The sequence below is a fragment of the Furipterus horrens genome, unplaced genomic scaffold (assembly GCF_987537825.1).
Source record: "Furipterus horrens unplaced genomic scaffold, mFurHor1.1.pri manual_scaffold_12, whole genome shotgun sequence".
In the NCBI taxonomy this organism is placed as follows: domain Eukaryota; kingdom Metazoa; phylum Chordata; class Mammalia; order Chiroptera; family Furipteridae; genus Furipterus; species Furipterus horrens.
The window spans coordinates 81,805,940-81,831,561 of record NW_028327182.1 but is presented as its reverse complement, the minus strand read 5'-3'; the positions used below and the strand labels follow the sequence as shown (position 1 = coordinate 81,831,561).

The following is a 25,622-nucleotide window of genomic DNA, read 5'->3' as shown; positions in this document are numbered from 1 at the left end:
GGGAAGGATCTGATGAAAATTAATAAAACCAAGAAATAAAGAAAGGATGAGAAAGGGTGTCTAAGGATGGTTTATAACTTGACCATATATTTATAAAACCATAAGATCATTTATAAAGTTAACAAACCTTAAGTAACCAGAAATTGGGAAGGAGGGGTCTGCAAATATCTTTGATTATATTTAGGATCCCCACCAAAAATATGGGAAATAATGTATTCAATTAGACTATAAAAAATACACTGGGAACTAAACTGATTTTCAAAATACATGACTTTATGGTCAATTACATAGTAAACACATCAGGATATTCACAGTATATTAGGTTATTATAAAGGACAGTTTTTATTCTATTGATGCTGTGTAGAAGTCTTGAGTACTAGATTGTATTGCTTTATTGAATCCTAGGTAAACTGTTTTTTCAGTAACAGGATTTAAATTTGAGCTAATAGACTTACCGTTAACGAGGTGTAGTCTTTTCACATTTCAAACACAATGTTAGTTTTCTGTTTAGGAGAGGGAGTCTATGAGGAAGGTGCTGGGGTTGCTATAATAAAGTTATTTAGGAGTTATAGAGGAAAATTTGCCATAAACTATAAAAATAAGAGCCAGAAGTTCAATATTGACCTCTAGTTGACTATATGAAAGTCTCTTAGAAGCAGTTCTTTACTGGGCACTGCAGACTGTAGCCCTGTCTCATCTGAGGCTCAGTTTAACAGACATTTTATGAGAGCCCTTTATGAGCCAGGCACTGTGCTAAACATTAGGGATGCAAAATGATCAAAATGTAACTGCCTCACAAAAAGATAATCACAACACAGATAGATAAGGGCAGTCAAAGAGATTGGGACAGGGAAGTGGGGAGATGGGGGGTGCATGTCAGGGTTAGTTGGAAGAAGTGCTACCTAAGTTCAGACAAACTGTGAACTTTCATTAAGAACAAACGTAGAACAAAGAATGTTTTATCGCATTATGAGCAGTTACTAAAATTTAAAAATTATTTCCATCTTCTAATCTAATCAGCAGAATGAATGGCATCTATATTTTTGAAGCTACAGTAGGGGCTTAAGGGTTATTCATCCAGGTTTGTCTAAGAAATAAAATCCTTGGAATTTGCTCAGACTCATGCCAAAGTGTATTGTTCAAAATCAGATTAAATTTACCATACTTTTATCTCCAAGCAAAGCGATAGATTGGATGCTTAACATAGAATGCTAATGTAGATATAAGTCAGAAGCCAGACAGTCCCTGTTCTTTTAGAAGTAATTCCACAGAGTTTAATCAGGGCTTATAGAGCAGATGAGTTTTCATTTGCACATGCTTTTTCTACACAATCACTGCAGTCTGCAGTTTGCTTATGTGGAAACTCTGCTTCCACTTCTGTCCATCAGGTCTGGCAGCAACTAGAGGTCCACAAAAGTTACACGACGACTTGTTGCTGGACACTTGAATTGCTTGGGAACAGGGTTTACAATTTGTTTTATCTCCATGGTTGCCTTAAAAATTTCTTCTATCAAAAACATTCTTTAGAAGACCTGGAGTCCTCCCTGATGGGTGATGCCTTCCGAAGAAATGATGTAGTGGTTTTCGCACAGTGATTCCATGTGTGAGGATGAGCTTCGATTCCTAGAACCTAAGTGGTAAAAGAAAACTTTGATCATCACTTAGTTAAATCCCTTAATCCTTTTCAAATTTAATTTTTTATTTTTTATTGAATGTATTGGGGTGGCATTGGCTAATAAAATTATATAGGTGTCAGGTGTACAGTTCTATAACACATCATCTGTATATTGTATTGTGTGTTCACCAGTCCAAGTCATGTCTCTTTCATCACCATTTATTCCCCCTTTACCCTCTCCTGCCTCCCCGTACCCCCATTTCCCTCCAGTAATGACCATACTGTTGTTTGTCTGTGAGGCTCTTTTAAAATTCCTTAATCTCATCACGGAGAAAACCCAAGGCCCAATGAAGCCCAGTGGGCCATTCACATCCAAGCAAGATACTGCAATGTCAGGACAGAGGGCCTTAGTCTTCATCTTCGAAGGTCAGGGTCTCTGACACCTTTCCCTTCAATGTACATACAGATCCCTTGGGAATCTTATTAAAATGCAGATTCTTATTCAGTAGTTGTGGACTGGGGCCTAGGATTCTTCATTTCTACTAACAAAAACCCAGAAGATGTTGGTGCGCTTGGTCAGTGGACCACACTTTGAAAAACAATAAGGCTTTACACTCAGAAAATTTATCTAACTGAGGATCACCATTAGTGGAAGGATAGTTCTGGTTCTGACATAGCTGATAATTCCAAAACAGATCGGCATACCTTAAGATGTAGTGTTACTGCACCACATATTCCTTATCATCTTATGACAGAGGTGAACCAAAGCACATTAATGCTAGTTTACTAGGAAACATCATTTCAGAATTTCATACTAATGAGAAGATTGATTGGATAAGATTTTTGATCCCCTTCACTTAGTTGTTCTGTGCCCTCTGATCTCAAAACTGTCATCTAAGATGCATCAATGACAATTTTCTAATAAATGCGCATTCCTTCTCTTAATTTGTTAATTTCGTGATTGTTAAATAATGCATTCCTAACCTCAAATGATTATCTCTCTTTCTGTTTCTCTGCCTGCCCACACACAAACACACAGCATTCACATATCTTATACCATATTCTTTGTATGAAAAAAAAGGACTATTGTGTGATCGATATGAGAATTTAAATGTTTTTTCAAGAAGGCAAAGAAGTAAGATGAAATAATTGTTATGGCATATATCTTTCATTCTGAAATTACCTGCTTAATTATAGGGTATGTCTATATGGACTTATAGTCCTGATTCGGAAACAAATACACAAATAAAAACCCCAGATGCTTCAGAAATTATGGTGTCAAATATGTTACACAGAAAGCAAGTTTCCATGTACTTTCTCATATATCTGTGAAAACGTTCTTATTGTAGTATGTGAAATGCCATCTTTATGAGAAATGACCCAGCCTCAAAGGTTATAGTTCTTATTTCTGCATTTCTCTGGGCAGATCTTCCTGTTTTTACTGCAACAAAAATATTCTAACCAAAAATAGCCAGTTCATTTATATAAAACTGCCTTGAAGAGTTCAAAGGTGCTATGTCAATCAATATGAGACGTTTGTTGTTAAGCTCATCGATATTATTGTTAATGATCATTTATATTTTAAGGTGACATAAGTATGCATGGGGCTGAAAGTGTGTAGCTTCCAGTATTGTATCTTCCAGGCCTTTCTTCATGAAATAGGAGAATTATATGTACCAATCACGTGCTAACATTTATTTTTTTTGGCACTGAATTTGGCTTTAAGGGAAATTTTAAAAGTCACCCTTATATTAGTAAAAAGATAATAGTTTTACTTACATCTCTTTGATGCCAAAAGATAGTGTTTATTCTTATTTGCTCTGGAGACGAAAGGGTTGTATGTAAATCGTGAGCTATGTGCTATAGAACTATATTATGTTAGGCACTTTGCATGATGCTTATGGTGTAAATGAACTACTAGTAATCATTATGGCTATGGGTGTTCAGCATCTGTAAGTATATTTGCCTCCTAGAAGTTTTCGATGGTCCCACTAATTAGAGTATGATACAGGGTAAAATGAATCCAATCTGAGCTTTTTTAGTTACTGGAGTAAGAACACAAAAAGAGCAGTTAGTTGTAAAATACTTCCATTTAGGCACAATAACCCCACTAACATGACCTTAAAAACAGTACTATATCAATTCTAAAATTTTGATAGGTGAATGTATGTGAGTAAGTAAAATATAAATTGTATACAATTTCCAAATATTTTACCTTAAAAGCAAAATGACATCGAGTACTACTGTGGACGTTTTAATGTTTAAGTGTTAGAAAGGTATTTGTCTTTGATTTGGGATAATTGAATGAAATGAAATTTTTTCTAATAAGAATATGTCTCTTTCGGTCTTTCAACATGAAAAATGAGACCTGATTTGTAATATCTTAAAAAAAACAGGGAATGTAGTTTTTCTTGTCAGTCATCAGTGGAGTGTGAAAGTGCTTCACTTCCAGTGTAGTTTGGTGATTTAACTTAGAACATAAAAATGACTAAGAAATAAGTGCAAAATTGAGTGTCCATAAAAGTAAAAGCTCAAAATCATTTAAATAACGGAAGATTATGAATGCAACCACGTTAAGCTCTTACCAAAACCGGTGTTTTTTTAAATTACTTTTCAATTATAGTTGGCATGCAATATTATATTAATTTCAGGTGTAAATAGAGTGATTAGACATTGATATACCTTACACTGTGATCACCTCGATTAACATAGGAAGACTCAATGACCAGTGACAAATAAGGAAATGCCAAAGGGAAAATGACTTAGCTGCCCATCCTATTCAACTTTTCAACCTCACTCAGTTAACTTTTGAAGACTGAAGCAAATAACAACAGAACTGTATACCCCACCATCTTCATGGGACAAGGTGTTCTAAATGTTTTGTCTTTTTCTTTTCCTCATGTTGTTCAGTCACCAGGTCATTTGTAGGAATCTCCATATTCCATAGGAGGAAAGTTCAATGTCTTTAGCGTTCTATTGCTTATCACATTTTTACCCTCTAGGTGCCAACCTGGATTCACTGGAGCGAGATGTACTGAGAATGTGCCAATGAAAGTCCAAAACCAAGAAAGTATGTTAAAATAATCTGAAATTTGCTTTCTCCCCAAACTACAGCAACAATCACTACTACTTGGTGTTTTTACAGCTCAGTTGTAACTGATTCCTTTTGTTCTAATTATGGTTTAACCACTCGGGGCATAAACCATTCAATCTGACCTTGTTTGCCAGTCTCTTCACATGGGTCCCAAAGGTCATAAATTTAAAAGAATGACCCACCAGGATGGCCAGTGATGCTGGTCACCAGAACAGGCAAGCCAACCAAAAAAAAAAAAAAAAATTTTCCTTTCAATATTTTTGACTAAAGTTTATCAGATGGAAAACTGACATGATGAAAATGTCAGATTTAATTTTAAGTGGCTGCCTTCTGAAAGAAAGCAGTCACTTAAAATACTGGGACCTTACTGTCATACAAACCCAAGGACTACATTGGGTCCAAATTTTTAACCCTTTGGGGGAACTACCAGAGTCCAAAAGCCGTGATTAGGACAAAGACTCAGTTCCTGAGGGTGAACTCGCCAAGTTCAGTCAAATGACACTGAAGGAGCTTCTTTCTAGCATATATTCACCTCTTCTCTTTTTCTCTGTTTTTTCTACCATTGTTTTTTGTTTCTTCTCTCAGGTGCCCAAATGAGTTTACTGGTGATCGCTGCCAAAACTACGTAATGGCCAGCTTCTACAGTACGTCCACTCCCTTTCTGTCTCTGCCTGAATAGGAGCATGCTCAGTCGGTGCTGCTTTCTTGTTGCTGCATCTCCCTCAGATTTCACCTAGAGCTAGATGTGTTTGACCAGGTCTAACATTGACTGCCTCTGCCTGTCGCATGAGACCATTAACAAAAGCGATTGTATTACTTCCTCTGTTCGTGACTAGTTGGCTCTGAGAACCCAATAGGTGTGTGAGGCTCCCACTGTTTCTGAAATTGATATTGAATAATGTGATACAAAAATGATAGTTGATATCAAGCAGTGCAATTATAATAAAGGCATTTAAAAGTCTCACTTTTATTGATAAAATAAAAGCGTTCCACTGAACAGTCCATCTTCTTTATAAAGTGACAACATCCTGCAAAAGATGTTGCTAAGTTGTAACCAATATGCACTTGAAATGATGGTAAGTTAATTTTGGTTTCAGAATGTATTTATTATGAATAAACATAATAAAAAGAGTTCAGATGTTTTTCTTCATTAACCAGCAGTTTGCATTTAGGCTTAAAGAAAAAAAAAGAAAGTACTGAGTAGGAAAATTAAAAAACAAACATTTCACAGCAAATGAGATAGCCTGGCTTCTGTTTATGTTGCTTAGGAAACAAGTGATTCAGAACTAGTTTAAACAGTCATTTATATGTGTTAGCATTTCTTTATTGCTAGCTCCAATTATAAGTTTAGGGGAAAATTGAGTTTTAAAAAATACTTATTATTTACTTTGAAATATAACAGTTTGCTTCTAGAGATATATTTTTTAAATGAAGAACTAATAAATTTTGATGGATTTCTATGGCTTGTTGACGTTTTGAACATCATTCCTAAACAACCTAATTCACACTGTATATAATTGCATGGATAACTGAACTATACTGGTCCTTCTGTTGTGAACTGGAATGATAGCTTTTCCTTCTGGAGCTTCCAAAGCCTTGTATTTAAAATGGACTCCATCAAACTATCCATTTAGAATAAAGGTTGACTTTTTTTTTTTTTTTTTTGGTAAAGAATCAGGCAGTAAATACTTTAGGGTTTGCAAATGATATCATCACTATGAACTACCTAATTCTGTCATTGTAGCAAAAAAAAAAAAAAAAGTATCCATAGACAATGCATAAACTGATGAGCATGGCTGTGTGCTATTAAAACTTTCTTTATAAGTACAGGCAGTGAGCTGGATTTGTCCACCTCTGATTTAGATGGTCAGTTTCTCACCCTCAATAATATTACACATAGCTCATCGCAATGTAAACTTATGAGGCACAAGAAACAGTGATAAGAGATGGTATTTGAGGGCCTGAAAAGAAGGGATTTACAACCTGATTCATATGCATGCAGAGAATAAGATTTTGTTCCTCTTGTTAATAGTCATAGAAAAATAAACTCCATGGAAAAATAAATTCCATATACATTAGGGGGAAATTAGACCCATAATATTTAATCATTTATTTAGTGAGGTGGTACTTATTACATATTTACATAGGCTACATGTCAAAGATTATGTTTCAGCCATTTGGCCATTTTCTTTTGTCAAAAACTAGTAAATTGATATTACTGAATTTTCGAATACAGTCTTCATTTTATTGAAAAAAATTTTTAAACATTTTTTTATTTGTTGATTTGAGAGAGAAAGAGAGAGAAACATCAACCTGTTGTTTCATTTGTTTATACATTCATTAGTTTCTTCTTTTATGTGCCCTGACCAAGGATTGAACCTACAACCTTGGCTTATCAGGATGATGCTCTAACCAACCAAGCTACCCAGCTGGGCTGACAAGTCTTAAAATAATATGCATTTAGTGAATAGAAGTTTTTTCCATAGCTATAGGTTGACTTTTTAAAAGTAGATAAGTTGAAAAGTAGAAATAAAAGGGAAATAATTGAATGTTACTTAATATATTAAAACCATTCCTTTTAGAAATGTGTTTGTATTTAAAAATGTAGGTCTATCAAATCCTTGAAATTATATAAATATAATGAAATTATATATTATAATTTAATCAAAAATTCTGAATATTTGCATTATACTTAAAGTTTTGGCATTACATAGTTTCATTGTGTACTGAAGGCAATATTGGGGCACTATGTAGAGAAAAGCATTAAAAATGAAGATATTTCTAAAAATAATAATGCCATTGCATATGAGAGTTGTAACCAGAGAAAATATTCTCAACCTCTCTTTTAGACCATTTTTGTTCATAAGATATTATTTTTAAAAAGCCACGCTAAGTATATTTTTAATAATTTTTAGTTTATTTTAGACAGAGAGGAAGGGAGAGGGGGGAATAGGGAAAGGGAGAGAAAGAGAGAAACATCAATAGGTTACCTCCTATACACACCCCGACCGGGGATCGAATCTGCAACCTAGGTATGTATCTGGACCAGGGATAGAACCCACCCCCTTTCAGTTTACGGCATGACGCTCCAACCAATTGAGCCACCAGGTCAGGACTGAGCCACGTTATGTATTTAGTCAGAATGTGATTTCTTAAATAAATGTAAGCTTTCAGTGGCACTTTTGGAAGACATCCAAGAAAGCAGCATTTATATTTAACCTGACTTAACAAAGATTGATTAGAAGCACATTTATGGAAAAAGTCTGTAATGACAGTGCAAAGGTGCTGCCTCATTCCCAGAAAAGAAAGGACTTCCAATCAGAAACTGCTTTCCAAAGTTGTCTAGCCCAGAGTTAATTTTCTAACCTCCATGTCTTAAATCCTCAATTTTTATTTCTATAAACTCCCACAGAAGGCAGGAAAATAAATTTTTGCTATTCTAAGAACTTTATGTTCAAGTAGCAATGAGAGCTGCATAAAGAATAAAAAAACATTGCCACGGTGGTAATATTTAAAATTTAATTGTTAGTGTTCATAAAGTCTTTAACACATAACATAAATTTTAAAATAAAATATATTCCCCAGCTTTAAAGAGAAGCATTTTTAACTTGCAAAATCACATTTTCAGTTGAAAGATAACATTCTAAAGGCATGTACAATTTTTACAATGCTTATTAACACATAAATTACATTATCAGGATTTGATGCTACTTTTCTGGTCAGAGTGTCCTATAAGGCATTTTACTGATTTATAAAAACTGATTTAAAATATGAAAGAAAAGAACAAATGTTTATTTTATATGGCTTTCTTGGAGACAGTCATGGGCCTTGAAACAAAACATATTTAGAGTACTTTCCAAGGTAGTCAGCTTCAAATTTGACCTATTGACACAGAAATTCTGCTTGAAAGGATTGTGTTCATCAATGTGTGTGTGTGTGTGTGTGTGTGTGTGTGTGTGTGTGTACAGGCAATATATACTGAATTTATAGGCTTTATGGAGAGGGCAACATAAGCAATCAAGGCTTCAACCATGAGAGGAAGCACAGGGCAAGTATGTGATATATAAACTAACATAATAGGAAGTAATTACAGACTAGTCCAAATTATAGAATACTTTTTAAAGTGCAATTTTAGAACTTTTAGCATATTCTCAGAATGAGCGAATTTAGCAGATAGAAGTAATTTTGAATGATAAGCTACTACGGCATAAATTGTTTTGATTTCTAAATGTTTTAAAAATCTGTTGAAGTTATATTTATCAAAATGTATGTTTCTGACAGTAGACTAAAGGCACACTTCGTCTCTGACAAAATTATCATGAATTCCCACTCAGTGTAGTAAGATTTTACTGTGTGTGTGTTTGTGAGTGTGCTCTTGTGCACGTGGAAATGGGAGTAAGGAGAAAGTCTCCTAATAACATTTCGAAGGGCTCAGTGACCATATGGATTGGTAGATGTGAAAAACAAGTATCTACGTTTGTAAAGGTAAGTTGAAAATTAAAAGTCAGACATTAAATTGGTCCCATTTAGAATGGGCATTGACAGGCTCCTTTAGAAATCTCAGAAGTACGGAAAGTCAAGACTACATACAGTCTTTGAGGTTATTTCCATAAGGAGACCCAAGATGTTAAAGAGTAAAATCCTGAATGCCTTCAAATTTTACCAGAAAACATAATTGCATGTACATTTAATTTTGGTAAGAGACAGTTGTCATTGTTCTTTTCACTAATGGAACTGAAAATTTAAATTAACCTACAGGTTAATCAGTTTTCTTCAAACAATCATCAAATCCTAAAGCAAAGGATTAGTGAGTCAGTATGTAACAGTGTCTGCAGACTCTTAGATTTAAATTAATTTTTTATATTGCTTACTGCACAGCAGGAAATCACATGTAGAAAAGGAAACTAAATTGTTTACAGTAACCTTTGTATTTTTGAATTATTAATTTAATTTGAAAAATGTAGTGGCTAGGCAGAAGTTCAATAGGAAGTGTATGATGCATAATGAGCCAAAGCCAACATTAGATTAAATAGAATAGATAGAAAGTAATAACCTCTTCATAAAATGGAAAGCGTGTGTGTATTATGCTTTTCTTGACTCACAAAAAAGAAATGTAGCCACCAATAGTAAAAATAAATTATAGACTCATGTTTGCTCCAGGTCTAGAATGACTGATGCATGTTTCCCCTGCTTGTTTCCTTGTTAGGGCTTATGGCCAGAAGAGATTCCAGTTTTAAGTACCAATTTCCCTTTGAATTATTTGAAATTGGAGCTGCCTGATATGAATGACTTCCCATGAAATGAAATTATAGTTAGGCTCACAGACTTACCTATAAAACTGTAAATGCAGTAATATGTATGCATGGGCATGCTACTAATTTTATTGAAGACCTAACCAAGCTTTCTATGCAACTAATATAGATCATTAGCAGTGTTCACGTAGGCATGGAATAATGATTCTCTGGAAAGAATTTCTGTAGATATCTCTTGATTTTAACCCTTAAATTGTTACTGACTGGTAGGAGGAAAGGCAAGAGATGGAGAGGATTCTAGAGAGAAAAAGTGAGTCACATCCTCATGAAAATGTATAAGGAAATTTATTATCATTTCCTCCAAACATGGATTTTCATACCTTGGTATTTCAAAGTTTGTATGAAGGACACAAATGGGAAAAAAAAATCCATTTGTCAAATTGTTGCACAGAGGCAACACAAATTCGTTTTCATTTCAATACATTGTTTTTCTGTGAACATGGTGCAACCAAATTAAGCCTACATCATCTGGCTTTTAATTTAGGAAAAATGTAGGTTATCTGCCTGAGTACCCCCAACCCAAGGCAGAGGGGACTCCCTATTATATATAGTGCCTGTCATTATCATAGTTACTCCATGTACTATTTGATAATCTTTATTTTAATCCACGAAACCTCATATCCTTAAGAGGTGGCAAGTTTTTAAGGCTGAAATCTTTGGCATATCCCAGGAGCTTCCAGAGTTTTCTTGGCCATGAAATTAGTCAAAAGTAAACCTCCATGCCGTAACTGGCCCAAGATAAATGTCCAGACATGTCTGTTCTCCAAGCTGTTAAACCCTTCAGCTGGTGGCTGACCCATTTCACGGTCTCTTTATTCCACAGGGTTGCCTGTGAGGCATGTGTTAGTATCATACGCATTTTGTCAATGAGAAAGTAAAGCCGTCCAAAGTCACTGAGCGGGAAAATGGCAGAGGCAGGACCTGAAACCAGGATGACTGCGTCACTTTTAGCTCCTACTCTTTCCTCTCAGTATGAGGCCCTTTGCCCAGGCCCACTCTGAAGGTTGTGTCAGAGAAATACCCCACTACCACATGTTTTCAAACTTGAGGCACCCTGTCAAATTTTTGGACCGCCCTGGTATCTCCCGATCAGTAGACAACTAGACCATTGTTTTCATTCTGCCCCTGCCTCTCCACCAACCACGCTGGGAGCTCCCAAGGGTCCCACCCGGTGAAACTGGATTAGTAATTTTTATTTCAAGAATGGAAAGTGCCATTTCCAGGGTTTTTTTTCCCCCTTCTTTGCCCGTTTCCCCCTTACCTCATCTGAGGCTGTGCAGGTCCCACTAGTCCTGCGATCCTGGTGCTCCACAGTCAGGTCTGCCAGGATTCCGGGCTGACACCTCTCAGTGCCCGACGCTGGCTGCCCTCAGGCAGGTCCTCTGAGTGCCCCGCGCTGTTGGCTGCATGTGGGCATCGGAGCTCAGCACTGTGGAGCGGTCGTCTAATTGGCTCTGTTATTCGAGGAACTAATCAGTTAAAATTCACTAAAGATCCCTGGAATTGTATTCCGTGCCACCCCCGCCACGCTTTTTTTTTTTTTAAACTTTGTAAAAACCGTTAAACATTTCCTGTGTCATACAGAAATGACATGAAAAAACTATAAGCAGGTTCTGATGCCCAAAACCCTATGTGGCTTTTGGGGTAGAAGCGTTTGTTAAATATCACATAAATGGTGGAGAAAGTAGAAGGTTAGGAGAAAAGAGGTAGAGCTTAAAAAACCAAAGCAACAAGAAATACAAGAGGATAACTAATGAAAACTATAAATCCAATGTGGTGAAATTTGCAGACCAAATTTTTACCCCCTTGGCTTCTATTCCTGGCTCTGCCTTTCACCTGTCTGGAACTTTGCTTCTGCCTTTTAAAAAGACAGGAATGAAATAATATCAAATGCCTCTTCCAATTATAAATACGACATTCCTATTCCCAAACTACGGAGGAGCAGGAGCGTAGAAGATAGTTCAGCTGTACAACTTCTCCCTCAGTAAGGTCTTTTAAGGGTTAATAAAGGCAGTGTGCTATATTTGCACACCTCTTAAAAGAGAAGTTCCCTCTGTGGACTGTTGGAGGCGTACCTGAGCACTGCTTCATTAACGAACACCATTTGTCCTGTTCAATGTGCACGCACAGAAAGCTGTAATAGTCATGTGTAATGTGTTTTGGAGTGCAGTGTATTGCTCTTTTCTGAAACTTTTTTCCCTTTCTTTCTTTTTTTGTCAACTTTCTGCATTGGCAGAGCATCTTGGGATTGAATTTATGGGTATGGACCAATCATCATTCCTTTTAGCCTGCAGAATTTAGAGCCTATGAGCTGAAATCTTTTTCCCTTCTTCCTCTTCCCTGTCAGTTCCTAACAAATTTCCTTTTTCTTTAGAAGGGATCATACAGCTATAACAATGATTTCTTTGCTTTCAATCTATGATTAGTTTACTGAAATGTTACTGAGTGCAGCAGCTTTTAGATACCCAAGCTTCACTTAGAATTTAAAATCATCTCACCTGCTGCAAATTCATGTATATCCCACGTTCCTTGACCCACTGATTGGATCTGGCCATGCTGTTATTTCAGAGCGGGGGTAAGTTGGAGTGGTGCACAAGGCTACAGGAGGAACCAAACCAGGGACTTGAGAACCAGAAAAGTTTTGAATATATCACCTTAAAAAACAGCACACCTTAGGCCGATGGTAGTTTGACATACACTATAAAAATCATATTTAATATAGTAACAAAGTTCTTACATTGCAACACAATACTACATGAACAGACATGAATTGCTCTGATTTTCTGGAGCTATTCAAGCATGACTGACCAACTTCATTATCTCATGAGCATGGAAATAAAAAAACAGAAAGAGATAAGCCATGTGCTATTTTAGGTGGAAGTCTAGTGCTAATGGAATTAAACTTGAGTCACTAAGATTATCCAGACAAGTAATCAAACACTGTAAACATAAAGTATCTCCCGTGAGCATATGAAGTTGGGGCATGCTCCTTTGGAAGGTCTTCATCCTAAATAGTTGGTAGAAAAGGCCAGTCTTGGGAGGAAGGGAAGCCACGCTACCCTCCCAGAGGCTCCACAGCGCGGGTCCCAGGCCGCCTGGACACTGCATACAGCCCTGGACTGTGGTCATGGGTCCACAATGTCCTGATGAACAGAATATCTGCTCCCCATCTAGCTGGTGTCAGTGACATCATGCATGGAGGTCACCCTACAGCTGCTTTCTTCTGATGGCTGAGCACATCACAGTTGACAGCTGATGCACTTTCTCTAATTTGTGGGAAATGAGGCTGTTGCAGGCTCTAGCAGTTGCAGACACAGAAACTCAATTAATTGTCTGTGCCTCCAAAAAACCTTCCAAGACAAAACTGTTCATTTGATGAGAAACTTCTCACATTTTTATGTGGTCCTTTGAATATCAGAGGACATCTCCCAGGAGTGAGGAGCAAGAGAGGGCCCACCAGTGTCACTTGAGTGACAAGCCATCTACTTGGGAGGAGTCATCTAGATGGATCACTTCCCTCAGGATAAAAATTGACCCACTTCTACAAAGGCTTATTGTTATTGACCTTCCCTGTAGGGAGGAGAAACATTCCGCCTTCACCTCCCCTTTTCTCCCTAACGGCAGCTTTCCTACTTTCTCACTTTAGAGACTGGCTATAGAATTATTATTTCCATTCCCAAACAATGAGGTAAGGTAAAGGATAGTTCAGATATACCACTTCTCCCTCAGTAAGACCTCAAGGGTTAATAAAGACACAGTCTGCATGCCTCATAAAGGCAATCCTTCTGGAGACTCCACAGTTCCAAGGTTAAGGGAAGTCAGACCTTAAAGGTCAATTAAAATTGAGAAAGACAAGGCCTCTGTCTCTTGGCCTGGCCAGATCATACTGAAAAACGGGCTTGATCTGATTCCCTTGAATGTGTCCAGCCAGATCATGAAGTTTCAGCAGCGTTTCCGCTCATTAGGGCAGATCTGCCAACTGGACCAAGGACTTCTTTTTGTCAGCGCTGTCTCTAATGTACTGTTGCCCTATTGACCCCATCACACTAGGAGAAAAATAAGGGGGAAAGATGGGTTAAAGGAAACCATTGTTTAAATAATTTCTCACCAAGTATTTTTCTTTCAATATTATGGGTATGGGAAGGGGGCACTTGGAAAATTAAATAGAAACTTAGATGAAAAACATTTAAGACATTCAATAAATACTGATGTGAATTCAGAATATGAATCCCACATCTGTATTCTATGGGCCGTTGCTTTCATCTTTACCCCTTAGCCTTTATTGGCCCCTTTTATTTCCATAACTGACCTCACTGGGAAATGGGTGCCGTCCTACACCACACAGGTAGGATGGGTGAGGCATAATATACCAGGTGTTCACACACCCAGGTCCCGCTATTCTTTTGTCATTAACAACAATCAAAAAACTGGTCAGTATAATCCCTAAGAGTACACATGATGCTTTGTCTTCTTTTAGTCCTTGGATAGGTCCAATTTTTGTCATTTGCAGAAGCAATTTCCCAGTTTTTCCCTGAAGATACGATGTTAAGATGTCAGCACTACCAAACCCTTATCATTTTAAAAGAAGAACATGGTAGAATGAAAAAGGCCACATAAGGCAGCATCTTTGCTTTCTTGGCAATAATACTTTTATACTCCTATTTTGTAACTCTCCATAACCAAAGGCACCTTGCTCTGTGTTGTGGGTCCCATGGAGAAGGACCAGCAGGTACATACTAAGGGCTGATCTAGATGCTAGGTCAATGAGGAGCATCGGCTCACAGACGAACCCTCCATAAAATTATTATAGTTCCCTGTTCTGATTCTATGGGGGAGGGAAGGCAGCAGACACAAGCCATTAACACATAAGCATTCACATTCCACTCCTCACTTGACTTTTGTGGCACAAAAATATGCAACAGCACTGTTATGTCTCCCGGTTCATTGTTTCACGGCAGTACACCAGCTGCTTTGCTTCCTAATTGTGGCTTCCACGTGCCGGCCAGCCTAGGTTAAGAGTTATGCTGTATGGGGCAACCCTTCCAACTTTGCATCTCCCTCTTCTACCTACCTGAGCATTTTCTCCCTCTGGTTTTCTTTTCTTTCTTTCTTTTTCCTCCCTTAGTATCGGGCATGCTGTGCCAGGGACTTCAGATGACTTTTTCACTTTTAACCTTGTTTTCCCTTGTACCTGACTTCCTCCCTCTCTCAGTCATTCTGTCAGTCTGTCTGTCCTCTTGGTTTGTTTTTCCTTTTCCACTTCCAACCCTTTTGGTTTGTTTTTGTCTAATCTCTGCGGCATTCTAGTCTTTTACCCACTGACTTCTGTTCTCCTCCTCCTGTTAATAATCAGTGCTATATTAATTGGATTTGACAATGTTCCTGACCTGTTAACTGGAATTTGATTACCATGGGCTTGGCTTGTAGGAAATGTTGTGTTTAATGATAAGGTCCACTGTATCATAGAAATTAAAACGCACTTTTTCATTTTAAGAAAACTTCCTGCGAATTGCCCTCTGTCGTAGAGAGAAAAAAGGTGTGGTTAAACTGAGACTGACGACGTAAACTGAAAATGTTCATCAGGCCCCGTGTTGATGTCCAGAGAAAAAAATGTTCATTTGTATGATAATTCTTGACCAGCTTATTCATCAGAAATCCAAGTACAGCTTGGATTTCTCAGTAAACTGGAGACTATCTTCCAATAAGTGTAGTTACAGTGGTTGGAAGCCCATCTCCTAAGGGATCCAGCCAATCTTCTTAAGAACCTGACCTACCATATAATCAAGTCATTCACCAAAAAACCTGATTTTTAAATAGAAAAAGTTCCATGAATAAGAGACTGGTTGCATTTGGGGTACTATAGTACCTTTAGTTCAAAATTCTAAGTACCACACTTTCATAGTGTAATCTACATGAACTAATTTGCCATGTTAGTCAATGTGGGATGTATGATCTATTACAAGTCACACATTAATTGTGCTAGTAGTTCCTTCATACAGACAGATGAGGTCTGTAAGTACAGTTGGTGACATAATAATAATTGTCCTCCAAAGAACAGGTCTTCACCCTGGCCCAGGACTATCCTACCCATCATATTGGGCTTTCTCTGATACAGTGCCTTGCTATTCCATATCAGGGAGCTTAGGTTCACATTTTACTGTGAACGCATAGGGATCCTGCCCCAATTTTGTTGCTAACTACAAGCCAAGTTCATGTTTGCAAATGTCTTTGAGTTTATTTTATTAAGTTACAAATGGTTCTTTGTAAAGACCACCGGAATATAAAATACCTGGGAAATCAAAAGAGACTGGGGGCGGGGAGAGAAGGGAAAAGAGGAGGGTTCCAGTGTTGCCACTCCCAGCTCATTTTATTGACATGATTCCTGTTGTCTTTGCAAGAGAGATTTGCAAGAGATTTTTGAAAAACAAAAACTACAGTTTTAACCAAATCCTTTTATAATCAATGTTTATGATTTGCTAATTTAATCCATATGTATCTTATAGCTTATAATTAAAGTAATAATATAGCATACTACTTTTTGTTATAAATGACCCCATCTGGCTTTGATGTTTATGCTCAAAATGTAGTGCAGAGTATGCTGTATTTTAAGTATGTCTGCAAAAGTAACGAATCGTCACATATTTATTTTCTTGTGACCATGGGCAATGTCATGCAGCATACCAACTGTTCAGTTGTAAGTCCTGGCAAGCATAGGGGACGTTCAGTGACATCTGCTCTCATCCCTTTCCAGAAGCGGAGGAGCTCTACCAGAAGAGAGTGCTGACCATCACCGGCATCTGCATCGCCCTGCTAGTGGTCGGCATCATGTGTGTGGTGGCCTACTGCAAAACCAAGTAAAGCTTCCTCCTCCGCGCCGTCTCCCTCCTGAGCGCTCAGCCAGTGTAGGCCGCAAGGACTCCGCAGACACCCGCCTCCACAGCCCGGTCTTGAAAAAGAGGGGCCCCAGGGGGAACTTTCCCCTTTATTTTTTCTTCTGAATAACCCACTTTGAGCTCCTTTCCTGAGCACATACCTAGAAAGCACTGCCTATTTGTATGAAAACATTCAGAAGACTTCTGAGAAGTGACCACAGCCCCAGGGCCAGAGAAAGAGGCGGAGAGACAGGCTTGTAGGGGGCCGGCCCCACGTGCGTGCGTGGCCTGCACGCGCCGCATCCTGAGAGGAGGGTGGTAGGTGCCCAGCACTGCTGGCGACACGTCCAGTTGGCACTGACCCTTAGAAAATAACCCTTGGTGGTTTTTGAAATGCCAGTTTCTGATCATTATACTGATTATTTTTCAATCCCATCTAATTAAGTTTCCAGTTCAGATGCTCTCAAGATGAGAGGTACCAATGGAATCTCATGGGAGGAAAGTCGAGAAAAACTTGCTTTGAAAGCACAAAAGGGACAACATTAAAACAGCTTTGTGTTCACTACGTTTGACCCTTTAAACTGGGTCCATATGAACAAATATACTTACCTTGCAACATGAATTCCCTCCACTTTCTCCCTGACATATAACCTCCACTCAAGTGTAAAATAATATTAACAGTTTCGTTTTGTTGCTTCATCACATAAATTCTCTTGCCATAATTAGTCATGGGGGCATTACTATGATCTAAACATTGCATTGAAGACAAGACAATATGCTTTTATACCATAAAATCGAGGGCATGGATGGTGTTTTCTTAATACCCCAGGATTCAGTGCCAGAATTGAGTAAGTGATAGAAATAAACCTTCATGGAGTCAACCTTAAGCGTCCTTTTAGATATTTTAATATTTATTACCTAGTCATACACAAAAGTGTTACTAGAGTAGGGTCATGTTACAGCTGTTCCAAAATCTACAGGCAAAATATGCACATACCTTTACTCATATGTGCAGTACCATACATGCACACACACTACATACAATGTGCACATTCAAACTAACTGCATTTTCTTAAGAGACGAACAGGCAGTATTGTAAGGGAAGTCAGCTTTCTCAATTGCAAAACATAAATTATTGCCTAAGACATCTGTAAGACGTAGGCACAGATGGATGGATTAGGAAAATCGGGGTTTTAGCCAAATATCTACTTGAATTCTCTCATCTACTTCTCTTTCTGACTTATCTCTCAGCAGTCCAGTTTAATTTCTGTAAGAATTCCATTCGGCTCCTTACATCTATTTGCTGAGAACGTCTGGTTCCCGGTCTGTCCTTACGTAGCTGGATTCTGAGTTAAATGGCACAACCTCCCGTTCTCCTTCCCTCACCCCCACCCCACTGCCTGAGTTAGGTGCTGGTGAAGGAAAGAACTGACTGTACTAAAAAATGTAAATAATTTTTAAAAATCAACGCTCCCTTTTTCACATCCAGGAAGCAGCGGAAAAAGCTTCACGACCGGCTTCGGCAGAGTCTTCGGTCTGAGCGCAACAACATGGTGAACATAGCGAACGGGCCTCACCACCCTCATCCGCCCACCGAGAACGTTCAGCTGGTGAATGTATGTTGACTCTGGCCAGTGAAAAAGCTGAGCATCTCTGCTCTGTTCAGGCACCTTGAAGTTTATTTTCTAAAGCTCTTAGGCTCTTAGCCACTGCCATTAATCTCCACGGCTTCCAGGAATCCAAGGTTTTGCCAGGAGAAAATAATGGGAACACATTTTTTAAAGTGGATTTGGTTACTGTAAAACCAGCACATTTCCTCTTCTAAAGTGTTCATTAAGGGGCTGGAAGAATAACATTGGGTTTGTTCTGCAGAGAGGCCATAACTGGAAGAAAGAAAAGAAAAACACAAAGAAAAAATAAGAATATTAATGTCACAAGAATAAGAAGGAAATGTTTTATTTTTATAATTTGGAAATGAAGGCTACTCCAGGCTATTAACTGATTAGTACTGATAACTGAGCTAAGGGCTTTAGAGTGATTTTCGTTAGAGGCCTTTCACCGTGCCTGATGATTTTTGCCGATTGATTTACAAAGGAAGAAACTAGGGCATGGAAAGGTCAAGTGACTTATCAAACTGGCTTCTCAGCAGAAGTGGAAGATCAGCATGCTTTCTTATTCCCCTACTCTTTACATATGGTGCCACACCTCCAGATGAAATATAGCTTTCAATCATTCAGGTAGTTTGTTTAAAATTTACCAAGCACTCATGTTTTAAATATAACTAAGTCACAGAATACTAGATTGTGGAAAGTCTTTCAATATCATTGTCCAAACCTCCCTTCTTTACAGATAAGAGCCAGAGCTGGACTCAGGTTTTCTGGCTTTTGAAGTATCGCTTTTCCAATTCCACTATAATTCTTCCTGTTTTCTTCATTCCCTGTTGATATTTGGCTTTTTATAAGCAACGATTGAAGATGGTCTTGCACTATATTTTCTATCCTATAGAAAAAGGTATATTTTGTATGGAGCAAATACATCATGGACCCAAGTTCAGAGTTGGAGGTTACTAAACCACTAGTAAGTCTTGTAGCAAAGACCTTCAGGAGATTGTTATGAGTGAGGTGCTAGTGTGTTAACATATTTGGCTGCTTTCCTCCCCTAACCAGTGTTCACTAGAATGTTCTGCTTAGTTCATAAATACGCTCACTACAGATAAAACTATAAGCTGTCAATATGAATGTTACAATATTTAGGAAGCCAAATGACTGCCTGGATTCCAGTTATGACAAGCTGTGGGACTTCGGGCTTTAATCTTTCTAAATCCTATTTGTTCACTATGAAAACAGGGCTAAAAATAATACCTAGTTCAGAAAGTTCATGTTAGCATTAAATAAAAAATCTATATAAAGCACTTAGCCCAATGGCATTTCATGAGTGTTGAATAATTGTTAAATATTATGTTCATTAGATTCACTGAGCTTACATTGCCTTCCAAGGAGCAAGAGTGAAATGGTACACAGACTGGAAATAGCTCATTATGTATGACACCGCCACTTTTTCCTTAAAGCAAGCTAGCTATATCTACAGCCAGAGAGATCCACATGGAATAGCTGTTTCTCCAAGAGAACCAGTTAGAATTTCAAACGTAATTCAAATTAAATATTTGGGGGCTTTCCACAAATATACCAGGTTCTTATAGTGCCCGCAGCTCATCAGATTATAAAGTGCCCTATTTCATCGAAGAGTATTCCTTTCCATGCCTTATCCTCTTATTTAACTCAATTTGGTGTAAATATGAATAGCATTTAACAACTTCAGAATGTACCTCACTCACTGAGAGAAGGAAGTAACAGCTACTGTGAAAGTGAAGTAGAATGCAGTTTGCCCTCTGTGTATCACATGCTCTCTCAAGATGCATGACCTTGATAACCACTATAAATCCTTCAGATCTCTCAATAACCTTGTAAGTCTTACCACTGACAAGTTAACAATTTCAATGGTATCTTCGGGCTGCATGGGCACGAGGAGATTGTAAGAGAGAGGTAGAGCCAAAATACAGAGACTTGAAACAAAATCTTCTTTCACTTGTAACAACCATGACAATAATGAATATCAGGCAACGATTTATGTTGAATCCTAGTCACGTTATCAACGGGAACCAAAACAGAAAAAAATAGCTATGCAGTTGTAATGATGGGACCTATACTGAGGGCACATCCAAAGAGTAGTTTATTAACTCCACTTACAGAATCCAAAGGCCATAGTAGCGAGGATAGGATCTGCTATCTGGCCATTGGAGAAATGAAATTTATTATGAAGCATGTGGACTAGATTTTTTTGTGCATGACAATGTTAGTGTTTTGATTTACATGACTCTTCAAGTTGTGTCTCTTTGTTTATCCAGCAATACGTATCTAAAAATATCATCTCTAGTGAGCATATCGTTGAGCGAGAAGTGGAGACATCTTTTTCGACCAGTCACTATACCTCGACAACTCATCATTCCACTACTGTCACCCAGACCCCTAGTCACAGGTATGAGAATAAAAAAATTGCATGACGCTTCTCCAAGAATGAACTTTTGCACATTTCCTTGTGCTATCACTGCCTAAGAAGGGATGGGAGACATATATGGGGCAGTGATGTACAATTAAATGTATGATTTGGGACAAAAATAGAATTCAGACATCAACTGGCTCTGCCATTTAATTGCTCTTTAAATTCAAGCCTTAATTTTTTCATCATCAAACAAGGGACAATGAGGCCCACCTTAAGGATTGTTGTTCCTCATTTTAGAGATTGCCTTTACTCTTACCTGAACAATCACTGAATTGCTATACTGGCAAAAGTCTTAGATGCTTTATGATACTTAGAAGTTGACTTCTTACAACAATGGAATTGCCCTGGGAAATGTACATGAGAAATTGGTTAAATTTGCAAATGCCCTGTTGACCAATATCTGAGTGCATGCTACCAAGCGCAACACTATACGCACTTCCAAATGTAGCTCATTGGATGACTTTCCTTAAACCTAAGCCACTCAAGAACACAATGATTATAAGAACACTTAGTACAGAGTGACATTTGATAAAAGTGTTGAATAGTGAACAAATGAATAACCTATATCCTTACAAAACCAATCTAAATCAAGATCTTCTCTATACCAAGTATCTTTGTAACAATTCTATTCTGAGACAGGCACTGATAATGTGATATATTTGTCAGGTCATTCTCTTTCATTTCCAATTTTACATATAATTAAAAAAATCTCTTTGCCTTTCATATTTCCCCTCTAGCTGGAGCAATGGACACACCGAAAGCATCATTTCAGAAAGCCACTCTGTAATCATGATGTCATCTGTAGAAAACAGTAGGCACAACAGCCCAGCTGGGGGCCCAAGAGGACGTCTTAGTGGCATAGGAGGCCCTCGTGAATGTAACAGCTTCCTCAGGCATGCCAGAGAAACCCCTGACTCCTACCGAGACTCTCCTCATAGTGAAAGGTAAAACTGAAGGGCAAGGCTACTGCAGAGGAGAAAGAACCTACCCCAGTAAGAGAATCCCCATGAGCACCTGCGGTCTCACCTAAGGAAATCTACTCTATTGAGAACCAGAGGCAGCAGCTGCCTGTTCTAGGAGTGCTCCTAGTTGATGAAGTCATCTCTTTGCTTGACTGAACACATTTCTTCTGAGCTTCTCGCATCGTCCCAGTGGCTAACAGGCAACAGACTCTTAAAGAGCTGGAATGACCTGATGTGGAAAGTGCAGCAGACTTGGAGTTCCTAGCTCTGACCTTAGGCTCAGCCCCACTCGAGATTTGTTTCCTCAGCGGTAACTTTAGAGAGATGGCACCAGTGATTGATAAGGACCTTTCTATAATTCCAATTTGCCAGTTATCCAAACTCTGGTCCAGTTGACCTCATATTTTCATGTGCTTAACTCTTCTTACCTTCCAGCCTCAATTAAATCAAATCAAGGGCTATGTAACTGCTGACTGTCATGGGGAACAAGTGCTTGCATTCCACCAGAGTATCCCTTCTATGAAATTCCAAGAAGGGATGAATAAATAAATCTTTTCGATACTGCATCTGGCAGCCTCCACAGGTGGTTTTTAAAGCAGATATTGCCTCTGATATGGCCCTTAATTCCTGAGTGTTCTGATTTTCTTCTGAAGGCATTGGATTGGGGTTGGGGAGCTACGACAAAGGTAAAATACAGAACAGAGGAAAGTAAACCGAAAGAGATGCTTAATAGGGATTCTGAATTCACATGTTCTCTTTATCCATTTTCACCTAAACTGGGAGAGAGTTATATCCAGCCACCATTTCTGGCTTATCAGTAGGCTGTCACTTGTTTGTTTTCAAATCCAGTGGGGTTTGGCTCTTTGTTTACTGTGTCATCTCAGTCTAATCTTTGTCTACTTGTTCAAAGCTTTACAGAATGTCAAGTCCATAACTTATTTGGTATTTACATGAGTGGAAACAATTTTGATAGACTTTTCTACTCATGGACTGGGAAGTACTTAAAGGAAAGGATGACCAGTTCTGAGCTTTCAGGTCATATAGAAACGTCTAATCACTTCTTTAAGGGCCTTTCTATGAAATACCCCAAAATGATATTTCAGAGTTTTATGGAATTAAAGGTTGTTCGGTTCATGTATGAAAAAGTAGGTATTGATCCAAAACTGGTGTAAAAAGTTAGTCTTCGATTCAAATAATTATATTTTTATGTATTCAGAAAGTCTGTCCTACTCTGGTCTTTTTTTTGAAACCTGAAGAACTTAGTAATAAATCCTTTCTTCATCACATCATGTTACATTTGTCTTTAAAGGCTGACATTTCCCTACTGTGGTAGGCTTCCTTGAAACCCCCAGCTATTTTCTAGGACTGCAAAATACACCTGAGCCTAGAGAGCCTAGAGAGAAAAGATAAATCATTTTTACATGCTGATAGAATTTGGGTTAGCAATTCTCAGAGAGCTTAATTTAAGTATCCTCAAAGCAAAATGTCTGAAGACTCAAGCCCCAAATATTTTAATCTCCAGACATTTTCTCATTTTAGACACAGCTAGATCTCACATCCATATAACTCTGGGTCATGGCTGAGAAGCAGGAAAGTTAATAGGCTCCTATGATGATGTCCTGTGTCATCAAAGGTCATGTCAGATTAGACTCTGAGCCACTGTGAAGAAGAGAGTCACTTAGTGCTATGCATTGGTAACATTTTTATAAAACACTGAGAAATGTGACTCTGAATAAGCCACATGTTCAGTGTCAAGTCTGGTCTTATTCTGTGGGGAAAAACAGCTCAATACGGTAAAAAACAATGCACTCGATGTCTTGACAACAAGATTCACTGAGCATTATATGAAACATGACATAAGGTAACATGGTTCATCCAACCTTGAACAGTCACAAAGATAAGTCAAAGATGCCTCTGTGAGTGTTGGAAGAAAGGTAGACCAGAGATTGAGCATACTACGAAGCCAATGTAAGGTCCTCTCAGGCTTACCTTTGGATGTCTTGGTCACTGGGATGGAGAGTTGCAAACTGAATGTTAAGAAGTAGCATTTCATGGGAAAATTTAAAGCACACAAATGTGTTACACTGTTATCAGGAATAAATCTAAGTCACTATGCTCTCTTTTTTTCATAAGACATAACCTTATAGCTGAGCTAAGGAGAAACAAGGCACACAGATCCAAATGCATGCAGATCCAGCTCTCAGCAACTCATCTTAGATCTTCTTCCATTCCCCATTTGGGCTTCATTCTCTAAGACCCCTTGGCCTTTAGGAAGGTATAGTATTTAAGTAATACTTCTTTCCCTTACAGATCCCTGAGCCCTGGTCCTTATAAACTGACAGGTTTCCAGGACCTAGTGCCCTCTTGTCTTGATGATGTTTTTATTAAAAATCATGATGAGATTGAACATCCTACAAGCTTTGGTGAACCAGGCAATGTAGCTGATCTGTGCATGCACTCCTGTAAGGAAACTCTTGGCTACATAAGTTTAGATCTGGAGGGTGCTGAATGTCCTAGTGTAAAAGTCAAGAAGTATACAATGATTAGAGTTTTTGTTCTCTGATTATAATACCGTGAACTCTGTCCCCTTACCCTCCCTACTCCGTGCCTCTTATTGCACCACACTTACGCGGGGTATTCTGTGCTCACACAGGTATGTGTCAGCAATGACCACCCCGGCTCGTATGTCACCTGTAGATTTCCACACGCCAAGCTCCCCCAAATCGCCCCCTTCGGAAATGTCTCCACCTGTGTCCAGCACGACGGCGTCCATGCCCTCTATGGCAGTCAGCCCCTTTGTGGAAGAAGAGAGACCCCTGCTTCTGGTGACACCACCCAGGCTGCGGGAGAAGAGCGACCACCACCCTCAGCAGTTCAACTCCTTCCACCACAACCCCGTGCATGAGAGCAGCAGCCTGCCCCCTAGCCCCTTGAGGATAGTGGAGGATGAGGAGTATGAAACGACCCAGGAGTACGAACCAGCTCAAGAACCTGTTAAGAAACTCACCAACAGCCGGCGGGCCAAAAGAACCAAGCCCAATGGCCACATTGCCAACAGGTTGGAAATGAACAGCAACACAAGCGCTGAGAGCACTCACTCAGAGAGTGAGACAGAAGATGAGAGAGTCGGGGAAGCCACGCCTTTCCTGGGCACACAGAACCCCCTGGCAGCCAGTCTCGAGGTGGCACCTGCCTTCCGCCTGGCTGACAGCAGGACTAACCCCGCGGGCCGCTTCTCCACACAGGAAGATTTGCAGGCCAGGCTGTCTAGTGTAATCGCTAACCAAGACCCTATCGCTGTATAAAACCTAAATAAACACATAGATTCACCTGTAAAACTTTATTTTATATAATAAAGTATTCCACCTTAAATTAAACAATTTATTTTATTTTAGCAGTTCTGCAAATAGAAAACAGGAAAAAAAAAACTTTTATAAATTAAATATATGTATGTAAAAATGTGTTATGTGCCATATGTAGCAATTTTTTACAGTATTTCAAAACGAGAAAGATATCAATGGTGCCTTTATGTTATGTTATGTCAAGAGCAAGTTTTGTACCATTACCATGATTGCTTTTCCACAGTATTTCCACAAAACCTCCCATATATTCAGTTTTGCTGGCTTCTTGTGCATTGCATTATGATGTTGACCGGATGTATGATTTGCAAGACTTGCAACTGTTCCTCTGTTTGCTTACAGTAGCACC

At 38.6% G+C, this 25,622-nt stretch overlaps 1 protein-coding gene across 10 annotated transcripts in view; it reads left to right on the top strand.

Moving 5' to 3' along the window:
• NRG1 (neuregulin 1) overlaps positions 1–25,325 on the top strand; it is a 942,869-nt gene extending 917,544 nt beyond the window's left edge. For 3 of the 10 annotated variants that reach the window (XM_090258890.1, XM_090258887.1, XM_090258885.1), the window contains 6 exons: positions 5,295–5,353; positions 16,773–16,875; positions 18,383–18,509; positions 20,798–20,928; positions 21,690–21,896; positions 24,568–25,325. In XM_090258890.1, coding sequence (XP_090115016.1) covers positions 5,295–5,353; positions 16,773–16,875; positions 18,383–18,509; positions 20,798–20,928; positions 21,690–21,896; positions 24,568–25,219 — 1,279 coding nt within the window. In that variant the 3' untranslated portion in view covers positions 25,220–25,325. Of the gene's footprint in view, positions 1–4,617; positions 4,686–5,294; positions 5,780–12,257; positions 12,282–16,772; positions 16,876–18,382; positions 18,510–20,797; positions 20,929–21,689; positions 21,897–24,047; positions 24,208–24,567 lie in introns of those variants that run through there. The other 7 variants (XM_090258888.1, XM_090258883.1, XM_090258886.1 and 4 more) reach the window with 5 other exon arrangements.
• The last annotated feature ends 297 nt before the right edge of the window (positions 25,326–25,622 follow it).